Source organism: Heterocephalus glaber, unplaced genomic scaffold (genome assembly GCF_053883595.1).
Source record: "Heterocephalus glaber isolate CG9 unplaced genomic scaffold, H.glaber_assembly_v1.0 deba00000937, whole genome shotgun sequence".
Classification (NCBI taxonomy): Eukaryota; Metazoa; Chordata; class Mammalia; order Rodentia; family Bathyergidae; genus Heterocephalus; species Heterocephalus glaber.
Genome location: NW_028258173.1, coordinates 2731440 through 2746085, shown reverse-complemented (window position 1 = coordinate 2746085; position 14646 = coordinate 2731440). Strand labels below are relative to the sequence as shown.

Sequence of the window (14646 nt, the reverse complement as noted above, 5' to 3'; positions counted from 1 at the left end):
TAGCCCTCGCCCCACTTCTCTGTGGCCACCTCCCCACTCCAGGGCCACCTATCTAAGGCGTGAAGTAGGTGTCCTCTGCCACAATCCAAGGCAAAGGGAAGCCCCTATTTCATAGCCCATGGCCTCCCACCCAGCAGGGTGTGGCATGGGCTCTGAGGCTGAGCTCCGGACTCTGAGATTTAACAGCCTCCCTCCTGCCTGAGGCTCAGCTGGTCAGGAGGATGTGGCATGGACAATGTCCAGGCCCAAGGCTGCCTGGGTGGACTCCGGACCCTGCTCCTCTGCAGAGGTGAGCTGGGTGAGTCCTCCTGGCTGGGACTTGAGGCGGAACCTTCCCAAAGAGCACTGTGCCCCCCGCACCCTGGGAAGACACCCTTCTGGCCCAGTCACAGGGCTCAGCCATTTCCTGCGGGTGTGTCCCCCTCTTGACCCCCAGCATGGTCCCCTCTCCCTGGGAGGCTGAGCCTGAAGTCAGCAGGACCTCCCTGGGTGGCAGCAGGCATCAAGGCCCCGCTAGGCCTGCACACACACATCAAAGGTGCCCTCTCGGCCCCGAGGCCCCGGATGACATCACGCAACACTGTCAGCACAGACATTAGTGGTGGGGCTGGACCGAGCACTGACTTGTAAGTATGCGCACACACGCGCGCCAGCCAATAACATTAAGTGTCATTTTAAAAAATGGGTTAAATAAGCAGCATCGCCGAGGACGGCAGTGCTGGGCTGATTACCCCCTATTTGCACGTCCTGGCAGTGCGAAGGCTTGGAGTCTAATGACTGAATTATCACCCTAATGCCTTTTGCTGGCTGGGAATAATCCTGGGGTAACAGCTGCCGCAGGGTTTTTGGCTGGTTTCCTCTAATTGCATCCAGATTAAGGGAGCTGTGTGAAGGAGGGCGTCTCTGTCCGCCGCCCCCAGCAGGGTTCCTCCAGCCGACACTCCCAGGTCTGGCTTCCAAGACCCTGGTTGGCCCACAGGTGCAGATGTCCCCTGGATCTGTGCCGGCCACAGGGAGGGTGAGGGGCAGGGTGACACCAGGTGAGGACGCAGCTGGCGGGTCTGGGGCAGGGCTGGGGAGCTGCCAGGGAGGAACTGAGGAGGCGGAGAAACGATGGAGGCTTTCACCCGGGACCTGCTCCCCTCCCAACAGCCTTCTCCCGACTGGACTGACGACTGACTGACCAGCAGCCCAAAGGCACAAGGTGTGAGGCTGAAACACCGGCCGGAGGTATGGGGAGGGGAGGGCAGGAAACCGCTCCTCCTCTCCGGCAAGGAGTGACAAGGGACAGTGGCATTTGGACCAAGACTTCCTGGCAGTGGTAAGGGATTGTAACAGCAATCCCAGCCCCCTCTCTTGCAGATTCTTAGGCTTTGCCCACATGACCGTGCAGAGGGGACACTGGAGGGGAGGGTCCATGCCCCACCCCAGGACGCCGAGGCCAGCGACGAGTCTGCTTTAACCACAGCGATGTCAGCAGGTGTGGTGTCGCACGGCTTGGAAGGCACGTCCCCAGCAGGGCTGGCCAGCGGCAGGGATGCAAGAGACCTACTTGAGACCCCAGGGTCGGCAGGACTTTAGGGCTGAGCAAGTCCAACCAAGACCGGAACTGCCCAGCTGGGGCTCTGACCAGCAAACCTGTGTGTGAGCTAAGTGTGTACGGCTCTAGGTCACCAAGTTCTTGGGTTATTTGCTGTACTGTACCACTGTGGGAAGGGATGGCTGATAATATACCTGCTTCCAGGGTCCGGCTTCCAGAGGCCTGGGGCAGTTCAGGCCTGGTTAACTCTAAGTCCCCGAGGATCAGGAGCCAACAATCCTCTTCCCAAAGCAAAGTAGATGAGAATCCCATCTCTCAGGACCACCGCTGCCGGATCACAAAGACCAACAGGGCAAGTTCTGCACAATGACAGGGCTCCTCAATAGCCCCCCAACCCCAGGGCTCTTGGTCAGAGGGACCTGGGAACTTGAAGGCTCCTGTGGAGAGGACCAAGCTCATAGCGAACATGGAAGGCAGGGCTGGTGCCAGGACCCCTCTTCCTGTTGACAAATATTTTTAAAAGTGGCACCGTCCAGCAGTGCCCGTACCCTTCCATGACAGAGCAGAGCGTAGGAGGAACCCCTGCTCCCAGTGACACCTGTAGAGGGCTCCAAGCTCCCCGCTCCCAGCCGCCTCAGCTGTGGCTTTCCACGCATGTCTTGTCAAGAGTCTCGTCTGTCCACTCCATCCCTCACTCCCAGGAGCAGTGAGTGACACTCAGCCTTTTGGAGTCTTGTTTGAAGTCTTGTTCCCACCCAGAAGCAGAGAGCCCTGTGCGCTGCTCTTTGACAGCGGCCTTTTGTGCCCAGCCGCCTCAGAAGCTGCCTGATGGGAGGTCCGTGTTCGAGCAGAGGCTGCAGTCCTGAGGAAGGTGGCCCGGCCTCCCCAGCCAGCTCAGGTGTCTGGTCTTGGCTGGTCACTTAATATTGCACACACACGCGCACACACACACACACACACACACACAATGCCACGGCCCTTTCAGTCCCCAGTTGGCTGCTGTATTTGGTGGGGCTAACTGTAAACAACACCTCAGGTCCTTAGGTGAAGGTCCCAACCAAGAGGTGGCATCCGATGAGTGCCAAGCCCCTGGCTGTGGCACGTGGGCAGGTGCCTCCCCTCCCCGAGGCACAATGCTGACCCGGACAGTCCTGTTCCTAACGCTGCTCTTGACCTCAGGAGAGTCTCCGAACTCTTCCGGCAGACGTCTCCTTGTGGCGCCTGCCTCCCTGGAAGAGAGTGGGGTGGATGCGGGTGTGTCTGGCTTGCAGGGCCGTCTCTGCGCCTGTGCAGGGGACCCCATTTTTCTCTTGGTGCTGGGGATGGACAAGGCATTCTTCTGCCATCCCTGCTTTTCCCACTGCCTGGCAAGGAAGGCTCCTGGGCCATGCTGAAGCCCACCAAAGGCGGCTGACTAGAGGGCCCGCCTGCCTGCATCCTGAGGCGCTCCTGGGCCCCGCGGTTCCTGGCACCGGCCTCTCTCTGGGTGGCTGGTAGGCCTGTGCTGTCATCTCCCGACTCTGTCCTTACTCTGCAGCGGCTCTCTTCATGCTGCCCAAAGGCATCTTTCTTACATTTTCATCATCCCCGGTCCCCTCCACGCCCGTCCCACCCCCTCCCACATGCTAGGACCTCTGCGCGGCCCTCACCCCTCGTCCTGAGCAGGCAGCAGCTCCTATCTGCGGAAGCCAAAGCCTTCCCGAGATGTCTTTGGGCCCTTCTTGCCATCGCTCGGGGGTCTGGGTGACGGCACGTCCACGGTGCCCCCGTAGGGACAGCTCTCGGAGCCCGGGTGGTGGCCAGCACACTCCACAGCAGGCATGTACCCGCTGTCCCACATGCCTGTCCCGCAGAGCTTGCACAGGTCGTGCAGCCTGCAGGGGATGCGCGGCAGGAGGCGGAACTGATACAGCAGACTCCTGGCCTGCAAGGAGAGAGGGTGGGGTCAGGGGGAAAGCGCGGTGGCTGGGGTCCCCGGGGGAGCAGCTGGAAGCAGCCCCGCAGCAAGAGCCAATGCACAGAGGACCTGGGGCCTGGGCCTCTCAGGAGGTGCTCTGCTCACAAGTGGCTCAAGAACAGAAGCTCCCAATGGTCTTCATGCAGGACCCCCCCGAGGCAAGTGACCCCACCTGCCCCGGGCCACTAGCCACCTTGAGCCACTGTGGGGTCTGTTTTGGGGTCCCGTGTAGGATACCCTGAGAAGCCCTCCTTACCGCCCCCATGAAGCACTAGAGAGCACCAAGGAGCAGCACTTTCAGCGTGAGTGTGGCAACAGGACAGGCCACAAAAGTGCAAGGCCCCCACCCTGGCTAACCTGGCATGGGAAATCAAGCCCCTCCTCCGTCTCCTCAGCTCTGGGCTGGGACTGAGGAGCCCCAGGTTGGTACCAGCCCAGGAATCTGTGGCCATGGGGGCCCCTGTGTCAGGATGGGATCCATGAAGAGTGTGAGGTCAGCCTTTCTGGGACACAGCAAATGCTGAGGTGCTGCTGCAGATGTAGATCCCTGAGCCTCAGGCCATATGGGGGATGGCACAGGGCACCCGCTATGGGGCAGGGCCTGCATCTGGGGGCAGAGCTCTGTGTACACGGGGGGTGGGGCTCTATGTGCTTGGGGCTGAGGGGCCCCTGGGGGTGGGGCCTCTGGCTGAGCAGCCCCTCACCTTCCTGAGCACCAGCTCCCCGTTCATGTGCATAGCCAGGTTGCCGAAGTGCAGGAGCATCTGGTCCGTGGCAAGCTGCTGCTCGATGACATCGTCCCCATAGATGGCCACAATAGCCACACAGATGAAGAGGTGGAAATAATCCGTCTGCGGGGAGAAGCGGAGCTCAGGCTGGCCCAGCTCACCCCGAGCCCACCTGGAGGAAGAGTGTATCGGGGGTCCCGGTGAGGCTGTCTAGGTCTGGGATCTATGCTTGAGGTCTTGTGGTCCTGGGCAGCTGCACAGTGGCTTTCATCCTAAGCATCTCCATGGGCAAATGGTGCTGGTTTCGGTCAGAACCCACACCTCAGGCTGCTGTGAGTCCAGAATGTGTGGTGCTGGTGCTGTTCTGGTTGGCTCCTCCAGTGGTCTGTGACAGGGCAAAGAACGCCCTTCCTCCAAGCCTGGCCCTTGCACTTTGGTCGGAGTCCCAGTGGCCGAGGTCTTGAGAGGGCTGTGCATAAGGCCGGGTCAGAACACACTGCTGGGGTATGAGAGCCTCGGGCAGCCTGAATCTGCCGGTCTGTGCCCTGGACGCAGGCTGAGGGCCACAGCGCTGCCCAGACTAGGGTGTGTTGCTATGGCTTTGGAAGCAGATCCTAGCTGAGCGGCTCCCTGGTGCCCTCCCCGAGGGCGGACATGGTCACGTCACGTTGGTCCTAACTCTCTTTTCAGAGGCCCACCCACCTGGACACCTCCAGGCATGCTGGGTCCCAGAGGCAGAGGAAGGGTGGGGCTGGGGACCCAGGAAGTCTGTGTCTGTCTCCTGCCGTCCACTACCCTACCCACCCAGACGCTGAGTCCCCAACCAGGCCGGCAGAGGCCAGGGGTGGCAAACTCCCCAGGTTCTCTCCCAGAACGGATCCAGAAAGACCTTGTTTGGGCTCGGCCTGGCCCTTTGGCAGTGGTAAGAACTCTGGCCGGGATGAGGTTCCAGGAAGTGGATGCCCGGCTCCTCCTGGAAGAAGGTGAGGAAGGAAAGGTGGGCGCATTTGTCCTGCCTGTCTGTGTCCAGCGCGTTCATGCAGGTGGGAAACGCCGCCCAGACCCCAGTCAGGGGTGCAGGCTGTGGTGGGCCACGATGAGTGAACAGACATCGCGGGGCGCCTGCCCTACACTGCTTCAGCTCCCTGTGCTCAGACATAACAGCCCCGAGACACCACTCAGCATGGGAAATGCCCGTGCTCATTTGTGCAGAGGATGGGGTAGGCGTTCGCATCTCTCCAAGGTCCATCTGGCGGAGCTGCTGTGGCCAGGCCCAGGCTCGAGAGCTGTCTCTGCCAGAATGCATCCATGCTATTTTTTTTTTTAAGGTTGACGGATTCGAAGAGACTTGCCTATCCTCTCACATAGCCAACTGCTGCCTGACGTGGTGTTAAAGCCACGTGACAGTCAGCCCCGTGCTGGGAAGGAAATCAGTGGCGCAGACACTGATAACAGTGGATGGTGAGCGGAAGCTGGCATCACTGACCAGTGCTCTCTGGAGGGGCTGCCGGGGGCGTGGCATTGGGGCCTTTGCCGAGAACGAGGAAGAAGAGCTGAGCAGGACCTTGGTGTACCGCAGAGCAGCCCCAGGGCGCAGGTGGGCGGGCTGGCCCGGCACGTGGGCACCGGCATCCCGGCTGCCGTGGCCTTGCTCAGCTGGCTGACGTCTGTCTCGCTGATTGGCCTTGACAGGAGGGAGCTCAGCCCCAGAAGGCGGTAATGAGTGCCCTCAGTGGGCAATCTGCATCGATTTCAGTGACCGGGGTGTCGAGGGCGGAAGCCAGCCACAGGGGACCGACAGCGGTTGCTGAGGGGCTGTTGCTGGTGTGCAAGCAGGAACCGGGGACCCTGCAGAGGAAGCTTGGGGTGAGGCTGGAGCGGCCCTTGCTCACCTGGTAGTGGGCCCAGCAGGCCTCCCAGATGTGCAGGGCCTCGGCCTCAGGGAACTCGCGCTTGAAGCACAGCAGCAGCCAGCGGTGGCAGAAGAGCATCTGCAGGCCGTCCTCGCCCAGCGACACCAGGTGCTGGTAGAAGCGCAGGTGTGTCAGCCGCAGCAGCTCCCGCAGGTAGAGCTGGGGGAGGCCAGGACGGTCAGCCCACCTGCAGCCCTGCCGCAGCGCAGGAGGCCCGCCCCTCTGCCCCAGCCTTGACAAGCACACACAGGCGTCCCTCTGCCCCCTACCCATCCTGCCCTGGGAAGTCTGCCCACATCTGTCTCTGCCAGGCGGACCCAGGTTTAACCCCGGAAGTCACGGCTGACCTGAGATTCGAGCAGACCCTTTCCCTAAATACCGGTGCACACTCTGGGAACATAGGCTCAAGGCGGAGGGCAGCTGCCTTTGGATGGGACTGACATTAAGCCGTGATGCCAACGCTGTCAGTTTGGTTAGGGTTCGTGCCATCTGACAGTGTACTGTCTACGAGACACTCTGTAAACTCTGGGATACAGTGTTATATGTATTTGTCTAGTAATTTCTAAATTGTAACTGCAAATAAATTAAAATTTTATTATATAAATTTTATTATATAAAGACAATAAATGTAGATTTGCAGTGTTTTAATTTCTTTTCACATTTCACCACATAGGGGCGAAGAAGGCATCTCTCGGAGAGATACAACCTCCGCTGTAATTTTTCAGGCTGAGACCTCCTGAGGGTTAAGACTCCTGGATGCTGGCCCCCAGCAAGGCAGAAGAAGGCAGAGTAAGGTACACCTGCCCCGTGTGGCCCAGGAGGGAGGCTGACTCACAGGGACGTCAGGCAGCCCCAGCCAGCACCTGGGGGCTGTTTCTAATGCCCACCCCTCCCGGCAAGGTGCGCAGATCACCCAGGGGAGCCTGCCCAACCCCTTTCCTCTCCCACACCATGATCCTCCATCTCCCCGAGCTGACTCAGAGCAGGGAGGGACGAGTCTGAGCCCCAGGATGCTGGATTCCCTTGCAAAAGGTCACCCCCTTGTGACGTGGGACAAGATCAAAGCTATTTTTGGCAGCACCCGGCCCCGGGGCTGCTGACTTCACCCATGCTGCTAGAAAATCAGTCTCTGGTAGCTAATGAGTCACTGGGCCGAGTGCAGCCCAAAGCCGTCAGAGGTGAATGGCGTCAGACCTTGTAATGGCTTCCGGGTACTGGGGAGACTGACCTCACAGACGCGGGATGATGCTGAGGGAGAGAGGGGAGCAGGCTGGCGGCGGTGGGGTGTGTGTCAGATGCTCTTGAGATCAGGGCTGGGGGTCTCAGCGGCCCTCACAGCCCTCCCCACACAAGTGGCCCTTTGTTCCCTCGGAGACAGTGGCTGGGACGGCAGGGGCCCAGGAGCTGTGTTCCAGCGTCCTTCCTGCCAGGCCAGTGTCTGCACTTCGCAGCTCCAGCAGGGCCAAGGCCACAGCAGAGCTGATGGCTGACCCCCCTGGCCCCTTCCCACTGGGCCCACCACCAGGCTCGGCGGCTTTGAGTCCTCTTCGCTGTGCCTTGCCATCCCCCCACCCCCAGATCCCCTTGGGCTACCTGCAGGACGTGCTCCTCCACCCCCCATATCTGTGGGGGCCTCACCAAGCACATCTGGTTCAAGACCAGGCCGTGGCATGACTGCCTGGAGCCCTGCCCGGCTAAGTGACCCCATGGTAAGCAGTTCCAGCCTCGGGGTCCTGGGACTCCTGCTGTCCTCCCTGTGTCTACATCACACTTTCTGTCACCTCTACCTCCAGGGGGCTGGTCTCCTGCTCAGTTAGCTTCTGGGCCGAGCTTTCCCTTGGGCTCAGGTGACCACACCGCAGGGCCTGACTCTGGCACTCAGCAGGTGCGTGGCACACACACAGGGGACACGCAGTCTTGGCCCCGCCCGTCCAGTCTTGGGCCATGCACTCTCCTGCCATTCGGTGCTGCTTGTGCTACTTAGGGCTCATCCTTTTGGGGAGACCCTGAGGCAGTGCCGCCTGGACCCCTGCTATCTCTAGGGTGGGACTTGAGAATTTCCATTGGCCTCAGGATGGCATTAGGAGCCTCAGCCGTGGTGGATCTGCAGCCCAAACACAGAGAGCCCCTTCCACACGGCACAGGTGTGTGGGGCCTTCCTGGACTGGACTGCCAGGTGCACAAAGGTACAAGGCCACCGCGGGGAGACCTGCACAGCCAGGGGCCGCCCCCTCCTGGGATGCTGAGGGGCGCTGTTCCCTCCCAGGAGGCCCAGGGCTAAGTACAATCCATCAGCAACCCCGACCCAGCTTTCTGCCGCTGCTGACCGGTGACAACAATGCCACACGTCATCATGGAGACCCCTTGCTGTGAGAGAAGGTGGTGGTGTGCACCCTCTCACGCTGCTGTGCAGCACGAGTGCACACACACACACACACACACACGCACACACACACACTCACACACACACACACACACACGCACACACACACGCACTCACGTGCACACATGCTGAACCCCAGCACTCACCAGCTGTTTTTCCATGTCCTCGTCCCGGGGAGAGCTGACAAAGATCGTGTTCTGCATCAGGCCAACAAAGCACCAGAAGGTGTCAGACTCATCCAGGACCTCGGCCAGGATGGGCGCCACCAGGTCCGACATCCCCTGGGAGTAGCCGATGGTCGGGTTGTACACAGCATAGTTCAGTAGGATCCTCCTGTGAGGTGGCAGGAAGAGCAGAGGAGGGCTGACACGGCCGCTCTTGCTGCCCTGTCTGGGGCCTGCTGCCTGCGGCTTCCTCTCCTCCATCTAGGGAAGGCAGCACCTGCTCGAAGGCCCTGGCAGCTCTGGGACTGTCTCGAGATCCCAAGCTTTGGATCAAGACAAACGGGCTCTTGCTTTGCTGAAGGTAAGGGCCTGCAATTAGCTGCTCATCAGGCCCAGAGCCCTGAGCAGGGATAAGGAGGAATGTGGGTCTGATGTTCTTAATGGTTGACTGCTTGTGACAAAGGGTGGGCTGGCAGGGACATTTTTATGGGCTGTTAATTTTGTGCAATTATTTGCCAGGCTGTAGTAGAATGTCAAAGATGCCAGCCTCTGGCTCTGTGTGGCTTCATCACAGGAGCGACCACTCATCGGGAGGTGGAGGACAGTCTTAGTAGGAGCCCAGGGATTCAGCTTTAATGGTTCCCTTGGACGGCACCTCGTGGCTGCCCTGGGAAGCAGTGGCGGTGAGAGTCCTGCCAAGTTGCTGACCCTCTGCTCTAATACCCTGACCGTATGAGCTTGGAAGAGACCCTGCAGGAAGCTGCTGCTGGGCTGGTCCCTTTCAGAGGGTCAGCTGAGGCCCAGAAGTGCAAGGGAGGCCCACAGACTTGCAGGGGAGGAAGGGCCGGATGTGCCAGCCCTGTCCAGCCCTGGGGAGCAGGGTACCTCATGCTCTCCACGTTGGGGTTGTCTTCCCCTCGGAAGAACTGGTTGCTCCGATCTGTGCGGACCACATCTTTGTCCACGGTGAACTGCACATTCCGCCAGAAGGCTCTGTGCTCTTCAGGAGACATGGAGAGCCTGGCAGGGAGAGGGCAGCCTTGTGGTCCAGTGCTCCACACCAGAGGGTGAGTAGCACATGCCTGGGTGGGGAGGACCAAGTAGCTGCACTTGCTGGCAGCAAACCCTCCAGGTCCCAAAGACATGGGTGCTGCGTATCCGAGGTTGCCCGAATGAACTCAGCTCCACAGGTCCCAGCGCCCCAGCGGCCTGCACCCCAGTGTAGGGGAGCGGCACCCAGTCTCAGCTCTGGGAAGGAGAGCAGAGCGCAGTCCCCGGGGAGTGCCACCCAGGTGAGATACAGGCTTCAGCTTTCTTTGCCCTTGCCCTACTCCCAGCCCAGCCTGCAGTGGGGGTGCCAGTGCCTAGTTAAGCCTCCTGAAGAAGGATTCTCTAACTGACATGTGAGCGGAGGAGCCCCATCCGGAGGCCCTAGGGTGTGGTATAATGATTGCACTTAGCCCACCCGATCGCTCACACTCCTGGGAGACCCATTCTCAAAAGAAGCTATGGGTCACGAAACGTATTATTGATGCTGAATTGCACGTCCAATTGCCCTTTCAAGGCTATTTTCCTCCGAGGTTCAGTGGGGTGGGCTGGTCCCCCGTACCTCTTCTGCTGGATCTCCTTGTATTCCTTTCGCTTCTGCACCCTCAGTGCCTCCCGCTCCTCCGACGTGGACTCGGGGCTGTAATAGCGCAGCAGGAAGGGCCAGACCTCTCCCCGGATCGACACGTCAATGCCGCCAAAGAAAATGGCCTGGAGGAAGCAGCAAAAGTTGGGGAGGGGATAAAATAGGGCAGCTCAAAGAACCCCAAATCCTTAGAGATGTGTTTTGGTGGCTTCAGAGGGCCTTGATTCAGGCCCCAGCAATTTGCACATGTTTATGAGGGGAAAGCACCAGCCCTCCATTCCCATACAGGACACAAACCGGCTCATTTCAATGTCAAAGGCCCCCTGGGGCGGCACTCCGATTAACGTGTCGTTCTCACGTCATGGCCTAATCCCTGCTTTTGGAAATGCTGCTCTGCACTCCCGCAGCCCCTTCTGCGCAGACTGACGCAGGATCCCCGAGCCTGCTCTGGAGCTGTTTGCAAGGCAGCTGCTTTGATCACTTCATCGGGGGGGCGCACACCGAACCTCACACCAGGAAGGAGACCCTCCCAGCACGGCCCCTGGGTGCCCGGCCCACCCTCCAGCTGCCTGTCCCGAAAGGGCTCCAGCGAGGCCGGCCAGCCGGCCAGGTCTTACCTTGCGCAGCTTGTACTCCTCCTCCACCTGGCCCAGCTCGTTCAGGTGGCTGAGCCAGGTGGAGACATCCAGCCTGCGGTAGGAGCTCTCCTCGGGGTGTGTCTCCGAGGATGGCAGCTTGGGCCGTCGGATGGAGAACTGCATGCACGTCCGTTCATCTGAGACCTGCTGGACGGGAGGGAAACTGGGCAAAGATAATAAGCATCTCCAGAGACGGGCTCTGGCAGCCAGTGCTGCTGTTCCCAGGATTTACAAGGCTCTCTCTTCTGAGAGGAGGGGCCAGCGCTGCCCCCTGCATACAAACCCTAAATGGCAAGTGTAATTAGATGCAATTAAAATGAAAATACCTCCATCCTAAAATCGCTTTCCCTTTGCTGCACCCACTCTGAACACTGCCCCCCACTCTCTCTCCAACCCCAGCCGCAAAAAAAAAAAAACAAACGGAATTAATGCCCCGTACGGCCTAACTTCCCTCTGCCAGGAGGGCCTGCAATAAATTACATGTGATTGGCCACATACAAAGGGATCGCTGTTCTGCGAGTGGGGAGCCAGCCTGTCAGATTGTCTCCTCGAGCAGTCACGAATCCAGGGCAAGACTGCAGCTGACATTTAATTCAAAAATCAAAGGTTGTTCAGTGTAGGGGGGAGACGCCATGCTACTGTAATAAGGGAAGCCAGCAGGAGGCTCTGTGGGAAGGATGGGGCTTTAAAGTCAGCCCCGTTTCTAATAAGCACATACAGTATCTTAAACAGATAATTAAAGAGCTCTTATTACATTTGTATGTAGATTGAGCAAAATATGGCAGGAAGCCTTGTCAAAACATGATTTTTCAAGTGCAGAGCCCTGACTTTCAAAAAGCCCTGGGCACAAGTCTCCCACCCCAAGTACTTTGCTGTCAGCCCCCCTCAGGCCACAGAGAGCCAAAAGCCACAGGGGTCATCCCACGAGCCTGTGGGCGGACGTGGGGACCCCCAACGTGCTGGGAAAGCGCTGGCCCCACGGGGGTGGGGAGAGGACAGTCCAGTCGGTCACCTGCTGGTAGACGTCCTGCGGCTTCCTGCACCCCTGCCCCGACTGCAGGTTTGGGGCCAGGGTGGGGTCAGGGTTAGGTCCAGGGTTGGCAGGCTACCTGGTCTCGCAGGTGCGTCTCGGCGCAGAACTTCCACTGCTGGAACACCTCGCACAGCTTGTCCAGGCCGCCATGGTGGAAGTGGAAGACTTTGTACTGGCTCTCTCGGCTGGCGACCACCAGCTGGCCGCTGGTGCAGGCCTCGTCACTGAGGTCATGGGGGTAGGCAAGGAGCATGCAGACATGGGTTTCTACTTCCAAGGCCAATCAGAGTCTGCCCCCATGGAGCTGGCCATGGTGGGAGGGGGCGGACTCACACCCAGCACCCCCTTTGCTGCAGAAGGCAAAACAGCTCCCTCCTGGGGAGTCCTGGGGTCATCCCTCTCCCAAGGCTGCCCAGAGCTGCCTTCTCCCCACCACTACCTGCCTGACCACATCATCCCTTCCTGTCAAAGGGGTGGACACTGACCAGGTGCCAGGGTAGGCTGAAAGCCGATTGGGAACCTGGTGGGATGGGCACCAAGAGAAGCCCTGGGTGTAGACTGCGTGGCTGGCAGTGGGGAGACTCCTGGGGAAGCTGACAGCATTCATCAGTGGGCACCATCTGCCCAACCCTGGCCGCCTTCTCATACGAGGCTGGAACACAGCTCTGGACCTCGGTACCCCCTCCAGGGACGGGTTGGCTGCTTCTACGTCCATGGCAGCCCTCCTTGGTTCTTCCCAGAACCAGAGCTCTGGCAACACCTGGCTGCTGCAACCCCAGAGCAGAGCAGCTGGGCAGCCCCACGGGACAGCACCTCTGAGGCCCTGGGAGGGAAGTGGACATCCGGAAACAGCAGCCAGGGCTCAGCTCCCTCTGCTGCTACAGCCCTGGGAAGCATCCCTAGGCTGACAGATGTGCAGGAGTGGCAGACTTGTGCTCTCACCTGAAGAAGAGGCGCAGGGAGCGCATGTGCCCCAGGTCCACGCGGAACACACCACAGATCTGCTCCAGCGCGCAGCTCCGCTGTGGCTCTTCCCAGCGCGGGGTCTGCAGGGGGCCGGTGCCCTCCAAGAACCTCAAGTTGGCATCAGAGCTGGAGGGGGAACTGGGTCGTATGAGGGACATATGAAGGACGTGAATTTCCCTGCCCAGGCCTGTGCTAAGCAATTCTCATGTGCTTTCATTGCATGTAATCCTCACAAGAATCCAATGAGATGCACAGTAACATTACCCACACTGTGCAGAAGAGGAAACAGGAGCAATTAAGTGACTTTCCCAAGGTGAAACAGCTAGCTGGCAGAGGAGCTGAGATTAGAACACACGCTTGGTCCTCAAAGCGTGAGAACCAAGCCTGGGTCCTTGCAGTCTACTTGACAACCCGGGTGTGCAGCACAGTCCCCTGCCCCTCTGTGACCATGGATTTGCTCCATTTCTGATTGCAAAGTGCTGTATTACATGGGTTCAGCCACACCACAGTTGAATCCTGACTCCTGAGATTTCATAGAAACATCCAGCGAACACCAGCGACAAGGTCTGAGCTGCTTTGGACCCCACGTGGGTCAGGCCTTCTCCTGGGCTTGTTCTTCAGCAAGAGCTAAGGACACGGAGGTGCCCTTCAGGGGGACCAAGCTGGCTTCCAGACAGAGACTCGATCTCAGCCTTTCCTGTCTGGACCTTCTGCTCCTCCAAGAACAACCCAGGGCCTGGTAGGTGAGGCAAGCTTCCCGCCACCACCTGTATGAGGAAAGAGGTCAGCCAGGCCCCCCCACTTCTGGGGTCACTGGGGAGCTCCAAACAGGCAGGTGGAGCACCAGGGCCACTGCACCACAAGGAAAGTGAGGTCCCCAAGGCTGAGGTTTGCGGTGTCTGACCCAGTGGACCTGGGCCAGACTGCACTGGGACAGCACCGTTCACAGAACCAGGCAGGTCCCAGATCTACCCTTGCCTCACCCCAGCACCCTCATTAGCAGCTCGGAAGGAATCAGGAGGCCGAGGTGGCGGCTCTGCTCCCCGCTGTCCTTCTCACTGTTGCAAGAACATCTCAGCATAGCCCTCCGGCCCTGCTCAGGGGCCGGCTAAGCCTGGGGCAGGCTAAGGTTTCCAGAAAGCAGATGCAAGACAGGCTCACTGCGCAGAGTCCCCAGCAGAAGGTCCTTGCTGGTCCCCAAAGGGGAAGGAGCCGATTCCAAGCCAGGAAAGGTCCCAGCGAGAGGGGCCAACGCACACCTGTAGGCGGAAGTCTGCTTAAACTCCTTCACCACTCCTTGGGGGAAAATTATTCTCATCAATTAATTGACTGATTCATTAGACCGAGATGCCACACTTGGGACCTAGGGCTGGGGCCCATGGGCTTGAGCTGGAGCAGAGGTGATGGAGGCCACATTCCCTGATCATGTGGCCACCTTGGAGGACCCACAAGTGTCACAGGCTTTCCTCCAGGCTGACTGCCGCAGGCCAGGGCTGCCACCTCCCTGCTCCCAGCACCAGCTCGGCACAGAACATAGAGCCATTTAATGCTCAGGGCTGGAGTGAAAATGTAAAATGTCTGGGAATTTAAAAACCATAGGAAAAAAATAACTTTAAAGGAAATAAAACCCAGGGAACATTGAAAAATTTACTTAAAATTTTTTTTTGATGATTTTCTACACATGTGAATTT

The 14646-nt window shown here is 59.2% G+C and overlaps 1 protein-coding gene and 1 long non-coding RNA gene across 14 annotated transcripts in view; one reads left to right on the top strand and one right to left on the bottom strand.

The window, feature by feature from the left end:
- Positions 1 to 448: 448 nt before the first annotated feature.
- Positions 449 to 10523, top strand: LOC110345118 (uncharacterized). Of its 4 annotated transcripts, XR_015450201.1 has the most exons (4): positions 856 to 1040; positions 1153 to 1230; positions 1363 to 9977; positions 10342 to 10523. It is a non-coding gene; the product is annotated as an uncharacterized LOC110345118 (long non-coding RNA). The 4 variants fall into 4 exon arrangements; XR_015450199.1 differs by lacking the exon at positions 856 to 1040 and adding an exon at positions 449 to 626 and having other exon boundaries at positions 1153 to 9977; XR_015450198.1 differs by having other exon boundaries at positions 1153 to 9977.
- Positions 2520 to 14646, bottom strand: part of Tbc1d16 (TBC1 domain family member 16) — a 70754-nt gene continuing 58627 nt past the window's right edge. For 4 of the 10 annotated variants that reach the window (XM_004860870.4, XM_021241296.2, XM_087208349.1 and 1 more), the window contains exons 4-13: positions 12932 to 13093; positions 12066 to 12213; positions 10936 to 11103; positions 10295 to 10443; positions 9571 to 9705; positions 8668 to 8854; positions 6118 to 6297; positions 4202 to 4348; positions 3190 to 3464; positions 2520 to 2769 (exon numbers count right to left, since the gene is read on the bottom strand). In XM_004860870.4, coding sequence (XP_004860927.1) covers positions 3216 to 3464; positions 4202 to 4348; positions 6118 to 6297; positions 8668 to 8854; positions 9571 to 9705; positions 10295 to 10443; positions 10936 to 11103; positions 12066 to 12213; positions 12932 to 13093 — 1525 coding nt within the window. In that variant the 3' untranslated portion in view covers positions 2520 to 2769; positions 3190 to 3215. The remainder of the gene's footprint in view (positions 2770 to 3189; positions 3465 to 4201; positions 4349 to 6117; positions 6298 to 8667; positions 8855 to 9570; positions 9706 to 10294; positions 10444 to 10935; positions 11104 to 12065; positions 12214 to 12931; positions 13094 to 14646) is intronic. The other 6 variants (XM_021241298.2, XM_087208350.1, XM_004860874.4 and 3 more) reach the window with 5 other exon arrangements.